Source organism: Manihot esculenta, chromosome 7 (genome assembly GCF_001659605.2).
Source record: "Manihot esculenta cultivar AM560-2 chromosome 7, M.esculenta_v8, whole genome shotgun sequence".
Lineage (NCBI taxonomy): Eukaryota > Viridiplantae > Streptophyta > Magnoliopsida > Malpighiales > Euphorbiaceae > Manihot > Manihot esculenta.
Genome location: NC_035167.2, coordinates 11,087,475 through 11,110,576, shown reverse-complemented (window position 1 = coordinate 11,110,576; position 23,102 = coordinate 11,087,475). Strand labels below are relative to the sequence as shown.

At 38.5% G+C, this 23,102-nt stretch overlaps 1 protein-coding gene across 3 annotated transcripts; it reads left to right on the top strand.

The window, feature by feature from the left end:
* The first annotated feature begins 17,654 nt into the window (after positions 1 to 17,654).
* On the top strand, positions 17,655 to 20,934 carry LOC122724034. Of its 3 annotated transcripts, XM_043958255.1 has the most exons (6): positions 18,344 to 18,814; positions 18,986 to 19,107; positions 19,207 to 19,299; positions 20,182 to 20,283; positions 20,377 to 20,727; positions 20,857 to 20,934. In XM_043958255.1, exons 2-5 carry the CDS (start codon positions 19,051 to 19,053, stop codon positions 20,683 to 20,685), a joined length of 561 nt encoding a protein of 186 aa, XP_043814190.1. In that variant the 5' UTR covers positions 18,344 to 18,814; positions 18,986 to 19,050; the 3' UTR covers positions 20,686 to 20,727; positions 20,857 to 20,934. The 3 variants fall into 3 exon arrangements, with proteins under 3 accessions (XP_043814189.1, XP_043814188.1, XP_043814190.1); XM_043958254.1 differs by lacking the exons at positions 20,182 to 20,283; positions 20,377 to 20,727; positions 20,857 to 20,934 and adding an exon at positions 17,655 to 17,955 and having other exon boundaries at positions 18,036 to 18,464; positions 18,570 to 18,814; XM_043958253.1 differs by lacking the exons at positions 19,207 to 19,299; positions 20,182 to 20,283; positions 20,377 to 20,727; positions 20,857 to 20,934 and adding an exon at positions 17,655 to 17,955 and having other exon boundaries at positions 18,036 to 18,464; positions 18,570 to 19,038.
* The last annotated feature ends 2,168 nt before the right edge of the window (positions 20,935 to 23,102 follow it).

The window sequence follows — 23,102 nt, the reverse complement described above, 5'->3', positions numbered from 1 at the left end:
GGACCTCGGATGTCGGAAACCTCTAGAAGGGTAAAACTATGATTTTATGAAATGTTTTCATGTATTTCATGTTTTTAAGTAAGAAATTAAATGAGTTTTTACATGAAAAGTCTTTGGAGGAAAACCCAGGTTCGGCCGCCGAAAGTCAAGTTCGGCCGCCGAACATGCATGCGCTTTGGAGGCACGTTAGGCCCCCGAAAGCATGAGTGAGGGAAGTCCAGGTTCGGCCGCCGAACCTCATGTTCGGCCGCCGAACATGGCATGCATGCGGAGGCACATTCGGCCCCCGAACGTGGTCTGGCCAGCCACTATAAAAGGGTCCCTTAGCCGAAAACGGGCGAGTTTTTCCCCATTTTCGGCCAAGGTGAGCTTTCCGCCGCCCCTCACCCATTTTTTGATGTTCTTCCTCTAAATCTTTCAAGATTTTCACTTGTTTTCCCTTGGTTTTGAAGATTTAAGCTTTTGAAACAAGTTTTAGGAGCTTGGAAGTCTTGGAGCTAAATCCCTCCATTTTCCGAGCTAGGGTCGTTCTTCCTCTCGATCTTCAAGAGGTAAGCTTCGATCTATGCTTCTTTTATGTTTTATGAAAGTTTTATGCAAGTTGATGGGGTAGAATGCATGTTTAGGCTTGTTGTTAGGTTTATGGGTTTATGTTGTGTTTTGAACAATGTATGTTGGAAATGTGTTGTGTGAAGTGTTGTAGTTGGGGTATATTATAGTTTGAGACCCCTAGGTGTGATGTATGATGTGTATGCATATGTTGTTATGTACGGGATTCCACAGGTTTACAGGAGGTATGTAGGCTTGCTACGGGTCCCGGCGGCCTTAAGCCGATCTGGATCCTAGCGCCGGTAACGGGTCGGATTTCCGGGTCGTTACAATTTCTGCACATACAGCTAGCGAGTCCTACCAACTCGTTGACTTGCTCTTTTTAATATATTTAGGATATTTTTATGTATTTAGATTCAGAGCCTTACTTAGGTTGTGAGCTCGTTTGCACTATACTTAGACTTTTTCATATGTTTAGCCTGTGAGCTCAACTATATTATATTTAGGTTGTTTTTTGCACATTCAACTTGTGAGCTCGTTCGATATGTAAGCTCAGTTACATTATACTTAGGCTTCTTTTCTTTTTTCCTTTATTTTTTTTTTCGCTTGTTCAACCTGCGAGCTCAGCTATGTCATACTTAGGCTGTTTTCACATGTTTAGCCTATGAGCTCATTCGTGTTGTGAGTTCGGTTATATTATACTTAGGCTTTTTTCGCGTGTACAGCCTATGAGCTTGTTTGGCCTGTGAGCTTGTCTATATCATACTTAGGCTATTTTTCACGTGTTCAGCCTATGAGCTCATTTGTGCTGTAAGCTCAGTTATATTATACTTAGGTTATTTTTTGCGTGTTCTGCCTATGAGCTCGTTCGAGCTGGGTTTTCTTATTTTACCCCGCATTTTTCCAAGGCCTTTAGGTGGGCCGAGCTCATTTTTATGGTATTGGGACCTCTTTTTCCAATAGGTCTAGTCTTTTAATTGATTCAGATTTAGGTCTTTCTGATTTTGTTGAGATCTGTATCCCTCAATGAGGTCGGATTTGAGCTTACGATGCGTGGTTCTGCACTCTGATCCTTTAAGCGAGGTCGGGATCGAGTTTTTCCTCATCATTCCTAAGTGTTCCAAACTCTTTTCTATGAATTCGAGCTTTTTCTTTTTTGCTGCGTCGTACTTGAGCCGAGGTCCTATTTTAGGTCAACTGTTTATTGCTCAATTTTCCTTTAGGAGGCTCGTGGCCTTTATTTAATGTTGTTTTTGTTGTGTTAGCCTTCTTTTTCCCTAGCCAGTTTTGTAGTGCCAACGGTCATGTTTCGAGACTGGACACCTACTTCACCGGAGTCTTCTTTTCCTCGGGTAATTTTTGGTGTCCGTGGTCATATTTTGAGACTGGTCACCTACCTCACTGGGGGCTTCTTTCCCTCAGCCGATTTTTTGGTGCCAGTGGTCATATTTTGAGACCGGTCACTCACCTCACTGGGGTCTTCTTCCTCTCAGCTGATTTTATGGTGTCGGTGGTCATTTTCTGAGACTGGTCACCTACCTCACTGAGGGATTCTGTACCTACTTCAGGGATACTAGATAGAAAAAGAGGAGTAGCATTCTTCATTTATATTTCAAAGAACAGGGGTTTACATTGTATGCTTTTTAGGAGAAATACCTCTTCAAATGCTAGATGTTCCAAACGTGAGGCTCTGAGTTTCCTTGCAGGTCTTAAATCCGGTACACCCCTGTCTTGACGACTTTATCTATTCTGAATGGGCCTTCCTAGGTTGGTGCCAGTTTACCCATAGCTGCTCTTTTCCCTGTTGTTTCTAATCTTCTCAAAGCTAGGTCTCCAACCTTTAGACTTCTCTCGCTGACCTTTTGATTTTAGTACCGAGCTGCCTTTTGTTGATATGTAGTCGTCCTTATCTGAGCTTCTTCTCTAATTTCCTCAAGAGCATCCAAGTTGCTCCTCAACTTCTCCCCATTAGTATCCTCGTCGTTGAACTGGACTCGTTGGGAGGGGATTTGCAACTCTATGAGGACTACTACTTTGGTTTCGAATGCTAATGCAAACGGTGTCTCTCTTTTCGGTATCCGAGGTGTAGTTTGAAATGCCCACAAGATACTATTCAGCTTGGCTGCCCAGTTCTTTTTAGCTCCATCCAGTCGGTTTTTCAATGCCTATAGGATAGCTTGGTTCGTTACTTCCATTTAACCATTTGTTTGGGGGTGAGCCACTGAAGAAAACTTGTATCATATGCCCATGTTTCTTGTGAAGTCCTTGAAGGATTTGCAATCAAACAGTTTGCCGTTGTCCAATATAAGCATTCTCGATATTCCAAATCGGCATATGATGTTTCCCCAGACGAAGTCTATCATCTTGCGAGTTGTCACTGTGGGCACAGCTTCTGCCTCAAGCCACTTGGAGAAGTATTATACAGCTACTATCATGAACCTCTTCTACCCCACAGTCTTTGGGAAGGGACCCAAGATATTGATTCCCCACTGCGAGAATGGCCAAGGGCTAGATATGTTGGACTATGGTGTGGTCGGGTTGTTAATGGCATTGGCAAACCTCTGGCAGACATCACATCTTCTGATGAACTCTTCTGCTTCTTTTTTAAACATAGGCCAATAGTACCCTTGCCTGAAAATCTTGTTTGCCAATGTGGTTGCTCCTTCATGAACCCCACAAACTCCCTGGTGTACTTCTTGAACTACCCTGCGGACTCCTCAAGACCCACACACCTCAGCCACGGGCTAGACTTCCCCCTTCGATACAATGTTCCCCTCACTACTTGGTAGCTGGCGGCTTTAGCCGCAATTTTTCTGGCTTCTGCCTCATCTTCAAGCAACTTTCCTGTTTCCAAGTACTCCAAATATGGGGTCATCCAACTTTGTTCTTCTTCTATCTGCATTATAGGGGCTGGTTTCTCGAAAGTGGGGACATTAATGGCTGTATGTATACTTCGTCTGGAAGATGTTCTAATTCTTCTTCGGACATTTTACTGAGCAGATCTGCTACTTCATTTTCTTCCCGGGGTATCCTTTCATTTGCACGGCAATCCCCTGTTCGCCAAGCTCTACTTCTATGGCTCGTACCCTGGCCAAATACTTCTGCATGACAGGGTCCTTTGCCTGGTATAGCCTTGTTATTTTGTTGATTACTAGCTGGGAGTCACTATTTATCTTGAGGTTAGTTGCCCCCATTTCTAATGCTATCTGCATCGCATTTATGAGGGTTTCTGTAATACCCGGCTAAGCTCCGGCGTCGAAATTCCAGACTTCCGGCGAAATCTCCGTTGGAATCCGGAATCTCGAGGTCGGAATCCCTTAGAAAGGGTAATGTGATGTTTTTACATAAAATGTTTTTAAAGAGTTTTTAAGGTTTTAATAAAGAAAGAAAGAGTTTTGAAATGAATTGCCTTTGGAAGGAAACTCAGGTTCGGCCGCCGAACTTCATATTCGGCCACCGAACATTGTAGTGTTGCGGGAGCTCTCCTTTGGCCCCAGAAGGTGGTCTGGCCAGCCACCTACAAAAGGCCTCCAGTCCGAAAATGGGAGAGTTTTTCTCTCCATTTTTGGGCAAAGGTGAGTTTATGCCCTTCCATGGTTATTTTCGTTGTTTTCCTTCAAATCTTTCAAATGTTTATGAGTTTTTATCTTATTTTGAAGTTTTAAGCTTGAAACCAAAGTTTTGAAGCTTGGAGGCATCCGGAGACCGTTTTCTCCTCATCTCCGAGTTCGGATCACATCTACTCTCGATCTTTAAGAGGTAAGTGTTGATCCTTGTCTTTTCTTATGTTATAATGATGTTTTATGAAGTTTTTGAGAGTTTTAATGCATGATATGGGTAGATCTATATGTTAGGGTTTGAGTGTTGAATGTATGCTTAGATGTGTTTATGTTGATGTTTCTTGGGGTTTAGGCTAGTTTTATGCCCCTTTATAGATGTTAGTGTGTTTATGCATGTTTTGAAAGAGTTGGAAGTGAGTTTGGAAGGTTTTGGGGGCTAAATGCTTGAAGTAGTGTAACAGCCCGGACGTGAACCCCGGCACTGTTACCGTTCACGGCCTAGGGCTATCCCTTGCCTGGCCTGTGCCACCTCGGGCTTTCCACTGGCGTCGTGAACAGCTCTTAACATCCATTCACCCTCACGGGTTCCTGGCAGGATTTGTCCCCTTGGGTTCTTGCATCGAATGCATCCTTCCCCAAGTGGATTTGGCCCAAATTTCCCTTTGGAAATTAGGTCGCCTCCCCCACTACTCGAACCCTTGACCTCCCACTTTAAGGGAATAGTCTGGTGAGAGTGAGTACCAATTGTTCCATTAAAGTGGGAAAGTGGGAGGTCAAGGGTTCGAGCGCCTTTTTATGTAACAGCCCGGACGTGAACCTCGACACTGTTACCGTTCACGGCCCAGGGCTATCCCTCGCCTGGCCTGTGCCACCTCGGGCTTTCCACTGGCGTCGTGAACAGCTCTTAACATCCATTCACCCTCACGGGTTCCTGGCAGGATTTGTCCCCTTGGGTTCTTGCATCGAATGCATCCTTCCCCAAGTGGATTTGGCCCAAATTTCCCTTTGGAAATTAGGTCGCCTCCCCCACTACTCGAACCCTTGACCTCACCAGACTATTCCCTTAAAGTGGGAGGTCAAGGGTTCGAGTAGTGGGGGAGGCGACCTAATTTCCAAAGGGAAATTTGGGCCAAATCCACTTGGGGAAGGATGCATTCGATGCAAGAACCCAAGGGGACAAATCCTCCAGGAACCCGTGAGGGTGAATGGATGTTAAGAGCTGTTCACGACGCCAGTGGAAAGCCCGAGGTGGCACAGGCCAGGCGAGGGATAGCCCTGGGCCGTGAACGGTAATAGTGCCGGGGTTCATGTCCGGGCTGTTACAAGTAGAATCAGGTTCTGCCATCTTGGCGAACCCAGGTTCGGCTGCCAAAGCCAGTTTCGGCAGCCGAACCTGCCTGTGAAGGCAGAAAATGGACTTTCGGCTCTGTCAAGCACTTTCGGCCACCGAACCTGCTGCCGAAAGTGCCTGACTTTCATCTCTGGAGGGGCTTTCGGCCGCTGAACCTGCCGCCGAAAGTGCCCTGTCCAGCCTTCCTTTGCTTGCTTTCTTATGCATGTTTATGATGTTTTAGGGGGTTTTTGGAGAGTTGTTTAGAGTCTTGATAGAGTATGTTTGGTCCCTCATTTGAGTCCACCTGTGTAGGATCGGACCTAAGAGACCAAAGAGCCCAGCAGTGAGTTAACTGCTTCAGAGTCAGTAGAGCATCAGCCAGAGGTGAGTAGAACATAACTCTTTTATCTTTTTAAAGCAATCAAATCTTTAAGCATGTTCATGCATCACGGATACCATGTCTATGTTTTAGGTTGTTTGCATTAGAACTGACGAATATGATGCATTGCATAATTTATATGATGATGTGGATGGATATTGGATGACCCATTGGCCCTCGATATGTTATAGTATGATATGGTATGAAAGTCCAGGTCGAGGCCCATTCTACGCCCCTGGCACATTTGGATATGTTATGTTTAAGCGAAAGTCCTGAGGAGCTCCCGTTGTGGGCCGGGCACATTGGATTATGTAGAGGGTCATTGGTGACAAGTTCATCCGTGATATGATATGTTTGTGTTGTGATGCATTTCATGAAAGCATAAGTTTATATAACTGTTGTTACTGTTCTGCTCACTAGGCTCTTGTAGCTTACCCCTTTCCCCTAACTCCCAGGTTTGCAGGAGCACAGGTAGCTTCGGAAGAGTCTTCAGAGTTTGGTATAGCTAGATGTAATAGATTAGTAGTGGACATGTAATGTAATGTAATATGGATTAGTATTGTGTTTTGCCCCTATTGATAGTTTGTAATCCCTTTTGTACATGATCTTTATGTAAATATTTTAATGATGAGATATGTTGAACCAAACTTGATGTTTGAGATGTTGACCCTACTAGAGCATTTGATGAGGGCTCTAGTAAGAGGTTTTTATGTTTACAGTTATGATGCATGCATAGGTCAAGCTTGGTATATGAAAAGTTTAAATTTTTATGAAATGTATGATCATGTATGAGATTTTATCAGGTACACAGGTTGCATAGTAGGCTTGCTACGGGTTCCGGCAACCTTAAGTCAATCTGAATCCTAGCGCCGGTAGTGGTCCGGTTTTCGGGTCGTTACAGTTTCGTACTCTGCCATATTATTGGATGTGGGGAACCCAAAATGCTGTGTGTAGCACACTATGAGTCCACCATGGCCTTTTAAAAGTATCCCTGCCCTGCTACCCGCAGCACTGGATGCTCCATCCACAAATAGGTTCCATATGAACTCATGCGGTTGTTGGTCCCTTTCCTTCTCTTTGGCTGAGCTTGGTAACCTTTCACTCTATACCTGTTGATTCGAGCTCAAGGAGCACTCAGCTATGAAGTCAGCTAAGGCTTGGGCTTTGATGGCAATCCGAGGTCGGTAAATGAGGCAATATATGCTAATTTCCATGGACCAGGCTAGCATCTACCCCGAGGTCTCAAGTCAGTGCCAGATTTTCTTTAAAGATTGGTCAGTCATTACTATCCCTGATGGCATTCCAGGTATACTTTGAACTTCCTTACTGCCAACAACAAAGCAAACGCCAACTTTTCAATGTTCATTTACCTGACCTCGACATCCTTAAGCACCTCACTGACATAGAAAATAGGCTTCTGCGTCCCAACTTTGTCCCTCACTAGTACTACAATTACAGCTTGTTCAGAGGTGGCTAAGTATATTAAAAGTTCCTCCCCAGCTAAAGGAATACTGAGTAGATATGGAGAACAGAGGTACTACTTGAGATTACTAAAGGCTTCTTGGCAGTCTTTCGTCGATTCAAAGTTCAAAACTTCCCTCAGTGTCTTGAAGAACGGTAAGCATCTTTCAACTGACTTCAACATGAACCGATTGAGCGCCACCACTCTTCCTGTAAGTTTCTGCACATCCCTTACACAGGTCGGTTCGGACATCCTTAATATGGCCTCTACTTTTTTTGGATTTGGCTCTATGCCCTTTCCGTTGACCATATAGCCTAGAAATTTTCCTCCCCTGATAAAGAAGGCACACTTTGCCTGGTTTAATCTCATTCTACACTGCTACAGTACCCGAATACCTCTTCCAGGTCGGCTAGGTGCTATTGGAAGGTTTGGCTTTTTACTACCATGTCGTCCATATATACCTCTACATTCCTCCCTATCTGATCTTTAAAGATTTTGTTCATCAACTGTTAGTATGTTGCCCTGGCGTTTTTTAGTCTGAACGGCATAGCCTTATAATAATATGTCCTGTCTTCAGTTATGAAGGAGGCCTTTTCTGCGTTCGACCTGTCCATAGGGATCTGGTGATACCTCGTGTAATACCCGGCTAGACTCCGGTATCGGAATTCCTACCGTCCGATGGAATCTCGGATGTCCGAAACCTCTAGAAGGGTAAAACCATGTTTTCACAAAATGTTTTAATGTATTTTATTGTTGTTTTAATCAAGAAAGAAAATGAGTTTTTATATGAAAATAGCCTTGGAGGAAGACCCAGCATGCACTTCAGGAGTGCTTTAGGCCCCCGAATGCATAGGTGAGGGAAGTCCAGGTTCGGCCGCCGAACCTTATGGTCGGCCGCCGAACATGGCATGCATGCAGAGGCACATTCGGCCCCCGAATGTGGCCTGGCCAGCCACCCATAAAGGGGTCCCTTAGCCGAAAACGTGCGAGCTTTTCTCCCCATTTTCGGGCAAGGTGAGCTCTCCGCCGTCCCTCACCGATCTTGAGTTTCTTCCTTCAAATCTTTCATGATTTTCATGAGTTTTTACTTTGTTTTGAAGATTTTTGAGCAAAGAGCAAGTTTTGAGGCTTAGAAGACTCAGAAACTCTTTTCCTTTGGTTTCCAAGTTTAGATCGTCTCTCTCTCGATCTTCAAGAGGTAAGAGCCGATCTTGAGCTCATTGTATGTTTTAAACAAGTTTTAAGTTGATTTATGGGGTAGAAATGCATGTTTAGGTTAGTTGAGCATTGTTAGGTTTTATGTTATGTTTATGGATAATGTGTGTTATATATGAATGTTTGATGAGTTTTAGTTGGGGTTTAGGATAGTTTGAGACCCCAATGTGTTGATGTAAGAGTTTATGCATGTTTTGAGTAAGTTGAATGCATGTTTGGAAGTTTGGGAGGCATGGGAGCATGTTTGAGCCGAGTTTCTGCCCTTTTGGCAGAAACCAGGTTCGGCAGCCGAAGGACTTTCGGCCGCCGAACCTGCCTGTGAGGCAAGCCTTTCGGCTGCCGAAGCCTGCCCCCAAAAATGGACTTTCGTCTCTGGAGGGCACTTTCGGCCGCCGAAGGTGCCGCCGAACCTGCCTGACTTTCGGCTCTAGAGGGACTTTCGGCCGCCGAACCTGCCGCCGAAAGTGCCCTGTTCAGCCTTCCTTTGCATGTTTCCTATGATTGTTTTATGAGGTTTTAGGCGGTTTTTGGGGAGTATTTTAGAGTCATGTTCTAGTATGTTTGGTCCCTTATTTGAGTCCACCTGTGTAGGTTCGGACTCGAGAAATCGAGGACCCCAGCAGTGAGTCAGCTACTTCAGTTCATTGTCAGAGTTAGCCTGAGGTGAGTAGAATAAACCTTATGTTTTAAATTAATGCAAGTTTTAGCATGAATCATGCATCACGAATGCCATGTGATATAATAGGTTGTTCCATTAGAATCCACGAATATGTTGCACTGCATTCTTTGTTGTGGATGTGGGTGAATGCTGTATGATCCAATTAGTCCCTGAGGAAAGACCAGGACCCCATTCTACGGCCTGGCACGGTATGAAAGACCAGGACCCCATTCTACGGCCTGGCATGGTATGGAACGCGAAGACCAGGTGCCCAGATGAGGCCCTGGGGCAATGGTAAGTAATGTTATGATATGACAGGAAAACCAGGACCCCATTCTACGGCCTGGCACGGATATGATGCTGGGACTATTTGGTGATAGGTTCACCCTTGATGTGACTTGTCTGTGATATGATGCATTACATGATGGCATATGTTTTAAATGTTTTAGTATTCTGCTCACTGGGCTCTAGTAGCTCACCCCTTTCCCTATATCCCCCAGGTTTGCAGGTACGAGATAGATCAGGGTATCCCGAAGAGTAAAGTCATGTGAATTGTAATAGTTAGATGTGGACATGATGATTTGTAAAATGATGTAAGGATATGAACAGTCATGTTTTGTAATAGTGATATTGAGAATTAGAATTGTGCTTGACCATAGTATGTTTGGATAATCCCATGTATATACATGATCTATATTTTATGATGTTTATGTTCAACCAAGCTTGATGTTTAATGAGATACCCCATTGGAGCATGTGATGAGGCTCCAGTGAGTGGTTTATGCTTATGTTTATGTGCATGCACAGGTTGAGCTTGGTAAAAGAAAAGAAAAAGTTCTTATGTTTATGGATATGTATGATCATGTATGGGATTTGACAGGTATTCAGGATGTATGTTAGGCTGGCTACAGGTCCCGGCGACCTTATGTTGATCTGGATCCTAGCGCCGGTAGCGGTCCGGTTTTCGGGTCGTTACACCCCGACATTGCATTTAGAGATGACAAATAATCGAAATCGGCTATAGAATCAATCATTTTATTAATATTGGGAAGGGAATAACAATCTTTTGGGCAGGCTTGATTTAGGTTGGTAAAGTCTATACACATTCTATACTTTCCATTGGCCTTTTTTACTAGCACTGGGTTGGCTAACCACTATGGGTACATGACTTACCTAATAAATCCTGTCTCTTTTAGTTTTTGCACCTATTCTCTGGTGGCTTGTTGCTTCTCCTTTCCTAACACTCTCTTCTTCTGTTTTATTGGTGTAGCTCCAGAGAGGACATTCAATTTGTGTTTCATCACCTCAGGGTCTATCCCCGACATGTCTGAAAGCTTCTAGGCAAAGCTTGAGGCATGCTTTTTGATAAGAGCCATTGTTGTCTCCTTCTGGTCTTTTCCAAGGTTCTCGTTGATGCTGAAGACTTTGTCGCTTTCTTCCTGAGATAGGGGGAATGTATCCAGCTTATCAACTGGCTCAGTCCTGGCCTCCTTTTTCTCATCCCAAACGTCCATGACCTCCTGGTTTATTTCCTCGGGCAGAGTGCTTGGTTCTTCCACAGTGGCCAAATATATAGCTCGGGCCTCCTCCTGCCTTCTTCACACTATATCCACCCCTGACTCCGTGGGGAATTTCATGGTTAGGTACTGGATGCTGGTCATTGCTTCGAATTCGTACAGCACCGGCCTTCCTAAAATGGCATTGTAGTTCAAGGGCAGTTTTACCATGAGGAATACTGTGTAGTGAGTGCAGGCCAAGGGTGGTTCTCCTAATTTCAGGGTTACTTTCACTTTCCCTTCTATTGCCACAGGGGTTCCGCCTATCCCCTTAACCGGGGCCTAATCCCTGACCAGCTGTTCTTCAGGTATTTTCATTTGTTGAATGATCCGGTAAGGCAACAGATTCACTTTACTCCCATCATCCACCAAGACTTTGCGGACCCAAAAATTGTGAATGACAGCCTCAATGACCAGGGTGTCATCATGAGTCATTTGGATCCTATGAACATCTTCTAGAGAGAAAGAGATGGTCACAGGGGAGTGTTTTACTATCTGCATGACTTCAACATTGCTTCCATCTCCACTTCTGCTCCTCTTTTTTCCCCTCCTGCTCATTCTTCCTCCAGATCCTCCCATGATCATGTTGATTGTCCCACTGGATCTATCATTCACAACTCCCCATGTCTACCTATGAGGCCTCTCTGCCATCGCATTTTGCTGAGGTCTCTGCCTTTCTGGTTTCTTCACAAAGTTCCTAAGATGCCGCCTTTTAATGAGCCTTTCTATTTCGTTTATCAGCTGGTAACAATCATTTGTTGCCATGGCGTATTTGTCCGGATCCCTTCGGTTGGCCTTGGCTTTCATGGGTTTGGGCCACTGTATAAAATCTTTGTCTTACACAGCTACAAGAACCTCGGCTCTAGACACATTCAAAGGAGTGATTACCTCAAGGATTTGAGGCTAATACAACATCTGCTCTTTCCTTTCCCATGGGTGTTTCTTTAGGATCTCTAGCCCTCGATTCTGTCTTTTCTCTTGCCTTTCCGGCTGTCTGTCTTCCACTGCATTTTCCCTATCTCCCCCTTCCTTTGTGAATCTACTTGTAGTCAAGGCATCATCCTATCTGATATACTACTCAGCCCGTTTCATCAATTCAACTAGGGTAATGGGCGACTTTCTGCATAATGAGCCAAAAAACTCAGGGGATGTGGTACCGTTTTGCATGGCTTCCATTGCCCTTGCCTCATCAAGCTCAAGGATTTGCAGGGTCTCAGAGTTGAATATGGCTACATATTCTCTTAGAGACTCATTCCTTCTTTGTCGGACTGTCTTCAGGTAGCTTGTTTTCCTCTCCACCAGGACTCTCGCGATGAACCTACTGATAAAGATGTTGGCCAGGTCCATGAAGCCTTTAATGCTTCCTGCTGTCAGGTTGTTAAACCATGCTCGAGCTAGCTCTATGAGGGTAGTGGAGAAGACTTTACACATCAGGACATTCGAATGAGTCTGGAGCTCCATAAACGTCTTGTAATTCAGGACGTGCTCTCAGGGGTTTCTCGTGCTATTGTAAGCTGCCATTGGCGGCATCATAAGCTTATTGGGAATGGTCTCTTGTTACACCCATCTCGTGAACGAAGAGGACGTAGGCAGCAAGGGGTTTCTATTATCTCGTGCCCCCAGTTTTGTTAGGAGTTGTTCCTTCAACCTTTCCAGCTTTTGGTCTACATTTGTCTCTTCCTGTCTCGGCCTCTTTTTTTGGCAGTATCCTCCTTCCAGCCCCTCCCTTCCCAATCCTTGTATCGGCTCAAAGGAATAGCTCTCGACTTCATCATTTTCAATGAGCTCCCTAACTGTTCTGCCCCTTACTCTAGCTGCCGGCTCATTTCTCCTGCAGTCCTCTTCACCTCCTTCGCTTCTCCTGCTGCTTTGCTGAGGGACTTGGTGGTTCAAGATAGGCTGGGGCTCATTAATATTGAAGCCCTCAGCCACAGGTGGTACGCTCAACGGGGTGCTGAGTCCCCTTTGCTGCAACATTTTCCCTAGCCAGTGGGCAGTGTTTTGTAGTTGGATAGCCATATTTTGTAATTCTTAGTCAAAAAGGGTAGTTCTAGGCACGTTCCCTGCCAAACTTGGCGAGGGGTTAAACAATGCAGGGAATTGGTTAGATGGGGCTATAGGACTGGAGAATGAAAACTGATGACCTTCATGGGTGGAACTTAGGTTGTTTGGGGTATTCCCGGTGTGGTTTTTGCAGTGGTTTGCCATGTGGATCTCAATCGATGTAATGAGGATGAGAACTCCGGTGATGAAAAGATCTTCTTCGTTCCCACAGACGGCACTAATTGATGATATGAGATCCAGAAGAGAGTAGGGTTTTGGTATGTGTGATTGAGCTTAACTTGAATAGTTCACACCTTCTTCCTTTATTCCCTTTTCTATTTGTCCTCTAGTAACGTATAACTGCCATCTTACTACAATATCACCTGTCACTATCATATAGGGCCGTACGTACGGACGTACTCCCCCCTCTCTCTATTGTTAGGTAGCTATTTAATTTCCTCCGGTATTCGTGCTGACAGGGTCATGGGTGTAGATGGGTCTGTTCCCACACTGACTCATCAAGTCAGGTGAGTTGGATCTCTCTTTGTTGAGTCCGGACCCCAGTCTGTTCAGTCTACTCGAACATGATCTGGGTTGTGTGCTAGTGGACAGACTTGTGTAGTGAGTTCTAATGGAATTTGGGCCTGACTTTTCTACGAGAGCTTGACTGCAGTTTGAATGTCAGTGGCCTAACAGTCATCAGCTTATTAAAATAAAAAAAATTACTATTTAATTTTATTATATAAAAAAATTTATTTATTAAGTCGTTTAATTTTGAAAAATATATTAAGTGGTTTGACTTGTACATTCAATATAGTTGAATGTAGTAATGCTTTGAGCTTTTTATTATAGAGCCTAGGCATGTATAACAACATCGATTATTATTTTTTAATCATTGTATTTTTTTTAATTAATTTTAGCTATAAATAAGAAAATTTTTTATGATTTTTAATTATAAATAAATTATTATAAATATATTATATTTATAATATATTTAATCATTTATTATATATCAGCTTATAGTAAAAAATTGTATAATGAAAAAGGAATTCCATCACTTTTAGAAATGCAATTCCACCATCACAATTTGTTGCTTTACTTTACTTTTCCTTTTTCAATTCGAAGTGTCAGATAGAAGCTCCACAATAATAATTCACATGTATATACTCCCATTCACTTTTATTTGTTATTTAATATTTTATAATAATTAAAAAAAATTAAAGTAAAATAATATTTAATCTGAATAAATTACTTCGTTCTCAATAAATTCCCAAGTTGAAACTAAAAGTAAAATCATACATTTCTTTTTGCTTTTTCTTTTTCAATTCAGCTCCACAACAATAATTCGCATACTTTCTTTTTCTTTTTCTTTTTCTTTTTCTTTTTCTTTTTCTTTTTGTTATGTAAGATTTTTCATAATAATTAAGAAAACAATTTAAATACTATTTTGCTTAACTAAACACTTTTTTTTTTATCCTAATTCATTTGGTTAAAGATTTAATTTTAATTAGCACAACAATAATTTTAAAATAAATTGATTTTCTCTTTCAAATAAAATTAAATTAAATAATTAAAAATAATTATTTATCTTTCAATAATTTAATAATATATTAATTAATTTATTAAACACTGTAATTATTTTTTTTAAACTCTATAGTCCAAATCTTTATTTTCAATCCAATTAGTATTTTTTGTGATATTTAATTTACTATTTCATCCTGAAACGTTAATAGTTTCATGATAAAATCATTCAACCATCATAACAGTATTCAAACCAACGAGTATGTATAACTCGTTATTACAGCTTAAAGATATTAAAATACTATTATTGGTTGTTCTTATTTTCACTCTATTTTTGGATATATAACTCTATATGAAATGCAAGTTGGACCTTTAAACACAACTTTTAGTGTTCTATTTATAGGCGAATTGTGTGTTAAGCGACTATGGATAAACTAGCACCTCCCCTAATCAGCTCGAGGTTAAGCTAGCACCTCCCCTAATTAGCTCGAGATTAAGCTAGCACCTCCCCTCATTAGCTCGAGGTTAAACTAGCACCTCCCTTGAAACTAATTACTCTAACTTTAGAATGGTACAATTTAAAACTAATAGTTTTTTTTATTTCTATCCATAGGTTTTGGAATGTGACAACCCCCTTTTAATGAGCCTTTCTATTTCGTTTATCAACTGGTAGCAATCATTTGTTGTCGTGGCCATGTGTTCGGTGATACTAGCAGTATTTGTCCGGATCCCTTCGGTTGGCCTTGGCTTTCATGGGTTTGGGCCACTGTATAAAATCTTTATCTTGCACAGCTACAAGAACCTCGGCTCTAGACACATTTAAAGGAGTGATTACCTCAAGGATTTGAGGCTAATACAACATCTGCTCTTTCCTTTCCCATGGGTGTTTGTTTAGCATCTCTGGCCCTTGATTTTGTCTTCTCTCTTGCCTTTCCGACTGTCTGTCCCCCACTGCCTTTCCCTATCTCCCCCTTCCCTTGCGAATCTACTTGTGGTCAAGGCATAATCCTACCTGATATACTTCTCAGCCCGTTTCATCAATTCAACTAGGGTAATGGGCGGCTTTCTGCTTAATGAGCCAAAAAACTCAGGGGGTGTGGTCCCTTTCTATATGGCTTCCACTGCCCTTGCCTCATCAAGCTTAGGGACTTGCAGGGCCTCAGAGTTGAATCTGGCTATATATTCTCTTAGAGACTCATTCCTTCTTTGTTGAACTTTCTTCAGGTAGCTTATTTTCCTCTCCACCAGGACTCCCACGATGAACCTACTGATAAAGACATTGGCCAAGTTCATGAAGCCTTTAATGCTTCCTGTTGTCATGTTGTTAAACCATGCCCGAGCTAGCCCTGTGAGGGTAGTGGAGAAGACTTTGCACATTAGGACATCCGAATGAGTCTAGAGCTCCATAAACGTCTTGTAATTCAGGACGTGCTCTCAGGGGTTTCTCGTGCTGTCGTAAGCTACCATTGGCAACATCATAAACTTCTTGGGAACACTACAACATATTACATCTCTAGTTACGATACGTAGCTATAAAAAAAATTATTGTGGCTAATATATTTATATTATTACGGCTAAAAACCTATTGTGGCTAATTTAAACTATTTAGTAATAAAAATGCAACAATTATAACTAATATGTATTTTCTGTTTTATTTTATATATAATGTAACTATTTGTTGACTATTTGCCACAATTAATTTTAGCTATAAAGTAATATCATAGCTAATAGATATAATAGCTATAAATTTAATTTTTTTGTAACAATTACTACCATTGTAGTCACAACACATTAATATTATAGGTAATAATTTTAATAGCCACAAAGCTAATATGATTGTAGTAATAATTATTTTATTAGCTACAGTTTATTAGTCATTACAAAAAATTTGTGGCAGAAACATAAAAATATTAGTCATGTAATTATGTTTGTCATAACTATTACTAAATCATTAGCCACAACATCGTAGCTAAATGAATTGTATGAGTACTATGATATTTTAGTTATAATTATCAAAGAGTCATGGAATTAGCTATCAAATTAGCCACAATTATATAACTACGATAGAATACTATAACTAATAAAATAATTTGGAGAATTACTCTGAGGTCCTCTAGGTATTATAAATTGGTTTATCAAGTTCAAAAAATATGCTTAGAGGTTCTAAAAAATTTCATATAATATGTTTTTTTTTGTCTCTCAATCAATTTTTCTTCTATTGTCCATTTGTATAGATAGAAAAGTTATTGAGAATTATTTTCTAACTTAAAAAGTTACATATTAATGAATCAATTTTAGTTGAAAGATGCTTTTAAATTATGGTAATCTGTGTCAAAATATATCATTGGACGAAGCAAGTGCACTTATAGTTTAAGAACTGATAATTTGTTTTTAATCAACATGGTTTGAGTAGCGACCACAAAAGATACACAAGAATTGAGCACTTGCATTATCTTTTAATTTTTCATTCTCAAACTGATTGTTATTTTATAGAGTTAATTTTGCTATTTGGAAATCACAAGATACATATATTAAGAATGTTATGTATATATATTTTCAGCACATAAAACAATTAGATAATAGTGTTGGAAACTTTTTGTGAAATCATTTTTCAAGAATCAAACGATTAGTCTTAGCACATAAAAAATATTAAAATGTCAGTTTCAAAAAATTCAAACATCATGAATATTTCATTAAAAAGAATTACTAATTACTGAACATAATTACTAATCGGTAACCAAAAAACCAAAATTCTTTATCCATAATATATAAATTAAATTTATACCAAAATTATTTCAAATTTTTAACCAACGATTTAACACCTTTAGGGTCTTATTCCATCAAAAAACACAATTATGCCAAATTTGGCACACTTAAAAAAATTTTTTTTTTACATACTTGAATTTTCTTTAGCTACATATTTGTATTTTGCGTATAAATTAATTTTGAAGTTTTTTTTTTGAAAATAAATTTATTTTGATGTTAAAAATACAGCTCTACAAAGGTGTGGTCATGATTTTTTTTCTTTTAAAAAAAAATTCATAGCGTTGATTTTGAATCTGCTTAAACAAATTAAAATTATTTTATTTTGCTTATTTAATTAAAAATATAAAATATTTTAATTACAAAAAAGTAAAAATAAATAATATTATATTAATTAATAAAGGGAACCCTATCAATTAGTGTATATTTTTGACTTAGGGGGAATGAAAACCTTAAAATTAAAAATTCCCTCCCTACGGCCGCTACTGTTATTGCTACGAATTCTAATTTTCATTCTCACTCATGATTCATTCAGTTTTCAATTTCTGTCCACTATCAAAAGGAGAAGCTCCCACTATCAAATCCAATCAGGTACATTTAAAATTACAAAAGCCTTAAAATTAATGTTTCATTGTAATTGTTCTAGGTTAAACACGTGAAAGGCATCTGATATTTACTTTTCATTCGTTTTTCATCTGTTAAAAAGCTTTGATTCACTATTTTTATATTAATTTATCCTCTATGTGTAATATTCAATTTTTTCCATGAAGCAGAAGCAAACATCATGGCTCGACGATGCAAGTTGCGGAAAGGGAATTCCATCAATATTAACTTTGAAAATGAGACTGAAAATAATGTTAACCAGAACTTTCAAGAAACTCAAGAGTTACACCAAAATCAGGCTTCAAATTTTCAAGGTAAATAATATTTATGTGATTTATAAATTTTAAGTTGTTTTCGTAAATAATTAGATGGCTAACTTCAATTTTTTTTTTAGGGAATACTAGTCAGAAGACAATGAGGTATCATTATGAAGGCCATTTTATATTTTCACCAAATAGAATATATGAAAATGGTAGGTTCATGGAGAAACCTAATTTTGATGTTGATTTCATCTCATTTTTTGATATATTGGATGACTTGAAAAAGGATTGTGGATTTGATGTTATAAAAGGAGATAAATTTTATTACTTGAAGGCTGATAAAGCTCTTAGTGATCTTGATGCATTGATAGAGGTTAAAGATGATACAGATGTGAAAAATATGATGGATAGTTATAAGAAGTTCCCTTCGAAACCCATTGATATATACACTCTATTTCGAGATTATGATATTTTACCAAATGGACTTGGTGACGAGCTACCCGCAGTTACCGTTGATCACACTTCTAATCAACTTCAAAATCCAAATGCAACTGCAGCAACAGGTTTACTCATTTAATTTTATTTAAACAATTGATTATGTTTACTTGTTCTATGTACAGAAATTCTTGTTATTATATGATTATTGTTTTACTTTTGTTTTGAAATAGGTTCCAATACAATTAAAAGAAAAACTAGAGGACCAACACGATGCTTGAAAATCACACAATTGGAGAATGGGCAAAAATTGCCAGTAGAATTTGATGAAGATGATCAAGCTATTGGTGATAATGCTACTGCATTTGTTTGGTTTTTAGGACAAACTATTAGAAGTGTGTCGTGTTGTCCATTGCAAGTGAAACAATGGAATAAGATTACCGATGATAAGCTCGACCACATGTGGTCTACCATATTGGTACGAAAATTTATATTAAATTACATCCATTATAAAATGATTATAAGTTTTTTAGTTCTATTAAGTATCATAATCTTTGTTTCTTACTTCTATGCTAAAAGGAAAAGTTCACTTTTGAGTATTCTGATGAAGAAAGGGAGCAATTTTCGGTCATATGAATGCATTATATAGGTATTATAGGCATAAGTTGAAGAAGAAGTACTTTGATTCAAAGGCAACTTATTCACTTCGTCTATATGGATGTAAAAGATTGGAAGTATTTGGTTAATCTTTGGACAGAAAATGCATTTCAGGTATTAAAAATTCGTGTAAAATTTAATAATTTATTTTATATGAATTCAGTTTCTGTTAGCTAACATAAATTCTGAAAATTTTTCATTGTTTTTCTTTAGGAGAGAAGCAACAAAAATAAGACAAATAGATGCAAGCGTTCTATGCCGCCATACACGGGGACAAAAAGCTTTGCTCGGCTGAGAGATCATATGGTATGAGTTTGTTTTTATTTTATTAGTATTAGAGTGTTTTTTATTAATTAAATGATACATAAATAATCCCTTTTTACTGCTGTCGTTTTGTGGACTATGGCTAGAAAGAAACAAAATAGTATTTGATAATTCTAGTTTAGAGCTTGAGAAAGTTTATGATTTGATCTTTTATGGATCTTTTGTTTGGTTTAAGATGTGCCTAGCTTTCCTTATTCCTTAATCCAAATTCTTTTTAGTAGCTCAACAATCAAGAACTGGTCAACCTGTAATGGTATAAGCTAGCTGCTTGTTGTTATTCTTTGTATTCTGCTATAACTCTCAAAGTTCTAATAAAAGCTATTTTTATCAAAAAATAATAATAATAATGCCTTTTGAAGTTCATATGATTGTTAGAACTTTTTGATATGTCATTTACTATTTTTTCTATAAATGCCTAATTAGACTCAGACTGCCGTTATTAACCTTCATTTCCCACATCAAAACAAATCCCCTTTTTCTTTATGCTCATTAAAGTTAAACATGACAATTTTTTAGTAGTATTAGATTAGACAGCAAACACCATTAATAACTCACTCATTTAATGGTGGAATTTGACCATGTTTAATATTCTAAATATAGGAATGAATTATGATTGGTCAACCCTATGAGCATCCAAACTTGTAGAGTAAATAATAATCAACAGTATTATGAATTTTAACGCTTGAATTGATATCATTAGCTGTAAAAATGTTAGCTCTTTTATACAAGTTTTGTTTATCTGCAGCATATTTGTAGTTAAGTCAATTGACTCTTTTACGGAAAGTTTGGTTGTGCTTGAACTCAAATTTTTATTGATATAGATCTATGATAAACTAATACTAATTGTTATATTTATTTGAACAGAAGAAAAAAAATGGAAAAACACCTTCTCGCTTAGAGCTTTTTCTTGAATCCAGAAAGAGAAAGCAAGGCAAAGAAATTGATCCAATATCACAAGAAGCCATTGTAATACTTTTTACATATGTTTTATTTATTTGTTATGTATTTTATGCTATATTTTGATTTTTTTAATATCAATAAATATAAATATCTCTATAGGAAAAGTTTCAGCAACTAAAGAAACAACGAGAAGAAGGACAAATTTCACTGGATGATGATGCTATATTTGCTGATGTACTTGGGCCAGAAAAAAATGGTTATGTACGTGCTTATGGTCCTGGAAAAAATGTCACGGAATATTTTGGTGCTAGACCTACAAAGATAGAACTACTTAGACAACTTGATACTTCAAGAAGAGAAGCAAACGAGCGTGTCCAACAAATTCAAAAAGAAGCAAGTGAACAAGTAAATGATGTTAAGAAGCAAATGGATGAGAAACTTGCAGAGATGAATAGAATATGGGAGTAGAAATTCAAGATGGTTTTGGAGAAAAACAATAATATTGCATCAGTAAGTGATTAAAAACTAAGTCTCATTTTTTTTCTAATATAAGAATTTTTGTAAGCTATATAACTAGTATGAACCTTATCTATTTTATATAATTTTGTTATTAATATTTTCAAATAAAATTTTATACAGCCTATGGAGGATTCCCAAGATGATGAAATTGGAGGATGATTTGCAGTATATTTGAAGTTTTGAATTTTGAAGCAGCCAGCAACCTTATAATACTACTTTTAGAAAATTTAGATATTAATATTAGTGTTAGTATAGTATTATAATTTCAAGTATTTTTAGTGTGATTGCTTTATGACTTAAATTAGTTTATTTTGGATATTAGTTATTTTGAATTAAATTTATTGTTATTTTATAATTGTCATTCTGATTGAGTCTTAATATTAATATATAATTATTTTATAAATTTAAATTTTAGCTAAATTTTTTATATAAATTTTATATTCTATTATAAATTTTACCAAAATTATTAATAGATAAATAACATATGTAATAGTAAATTATAATATAATCCCATTAAATAATAATAAATAAAATAAATATTACATTTTAGCTACAAATAATTAATAGTAGCCGTATGTACTATATTTAGAATAGCTTCTAATTAAATAATTTTGTGGCTTTATTCAATAGTTATAAAATAAAATTAAGTGTAACAATTATACTATAACTTATCACTTTCTTATTTTTGTGGCTATAAATTTTATTCTTGCCTTATAATTATTTAAATGTGGCTAATAGTAAATATTTTTTGTCATACAATTAAGTTTATGGCTAAATTTAGATATGTTAGCCATAAAATTAATTTTGTAACTATACATAAGTTTAAATTGCCACATTATTATTTTTGTAACATAATCATAGCAAAATCACTTACAAAAAAAGTTGTTGTGGCAAAAAGAAAATGTGGTTACAAATATTCCATTCTCGTGGCTAATAACTAGCCACAATATTTATTTTTAATGGCAATATTTTTGCTTCATTTAAATAAAAAGTGTGACTATAAATATTTATTTTAGCCACAACATAGGTAAATCCTGTAACTAAACTTTAGTTACACCACTTCTAGCTACGGCATGTCACGGGAAAAATATATTGTGGCAAAAGCATCTAGCCACCAAAATTCTATTTTTAGCTACAATTTATTTTGTGACAAGATATGGATAATGTTGTAGTGGAATGGTTTTCTGCTGTACCCATCTCGTGAACGGGGAGGATGTAGGCAGCAAGGGGTTTCTATTATCTCGTGCCCCCAGTTCTGCTAGGAGCTGTTCCTTCAACCTTTCCAGCTTTTGGTCTACATTTGTCTCTTCCTATCTCGGCCTTTTTTTTTAGCGGTATCCTCCTTCCAACTCCTTCCCTCTCGATCCTTATATCGGCTCAAAGGAATAGCTCTCGACTTCATCATTTTCAATGAGCTCCCTAACCATTTTGCCCCTTACTCTGGCTGCTAGCTCATTTCTGCTGCAGTCCTCTTCACCTCCTTCGCTTCTCCTGCTACTTTGCTGAGGGACTCAGTGGTTCAAGGTAGGCTGGGGCTCATTAACGTTGAAGCCCTCAGCCACAGGTGGTACGCTCAATGGGATGCTGAGTCCCCTTTGCTGCAACATTTGCCCTAGCCAGTGGGCGGTGTTTTGTAGTTGTATAGCCATATTTTATAGTTCTTGGTTAGAAAAGGTGGTTCTAGGCACGTCCCCTGCCGAACTTGGCGAAGAGTTAAACAATGCAGGGGATTGGTTAGATGGGGTTGTAGAACTGGAGAATGAAAACTGATGACCTTCATAGGTGGAACTTAGGTCATTTGGGGTGTTTCCGGTGTGGTTTTTGTCGTGGTTTGCCATGTGAACTCAGTGGGTGTAATGAGGATGAGAACTCCGGCGATGAAAAGATCTCCTTCATTCCCACAGATAGTGCCAATTAATGATATGAGATTCAGAAAAGGGTAGGGTTTTGGTATGTGTGAGTGAACTTAGCTTGAATAGTTCAAGTTTTCTTCCTTTATTCCCTTTTCTATTTATCTTCTAGTGACGTATAACCGTCACTCTGCTACAATGCCACCTGTTGCTATCATACAGAGTCGTATGTACGGACGTACTCCCCCCTCTCTCCATCGTTAGGCGCTATTTAATTTTCCCGGCGCTCATACTGATAGGGTCATGGGTGTAGATGGGTCCGTTCCTACACTGACCCATCAAGTCAAGTGAGTTGGATATCTCTTTATTGAGTCTGAGCTCCGGTCTACTCAGCCTGCTCGAATGTGATCAGAGTTGTGTGCTAGTGAACAAACTTGCATAGTAAATTCTGGTGGGTTTTGAATCTGACTTTTCTATGAGAACTTGACTGCAGTCTGAATATTAATAACCTAATAA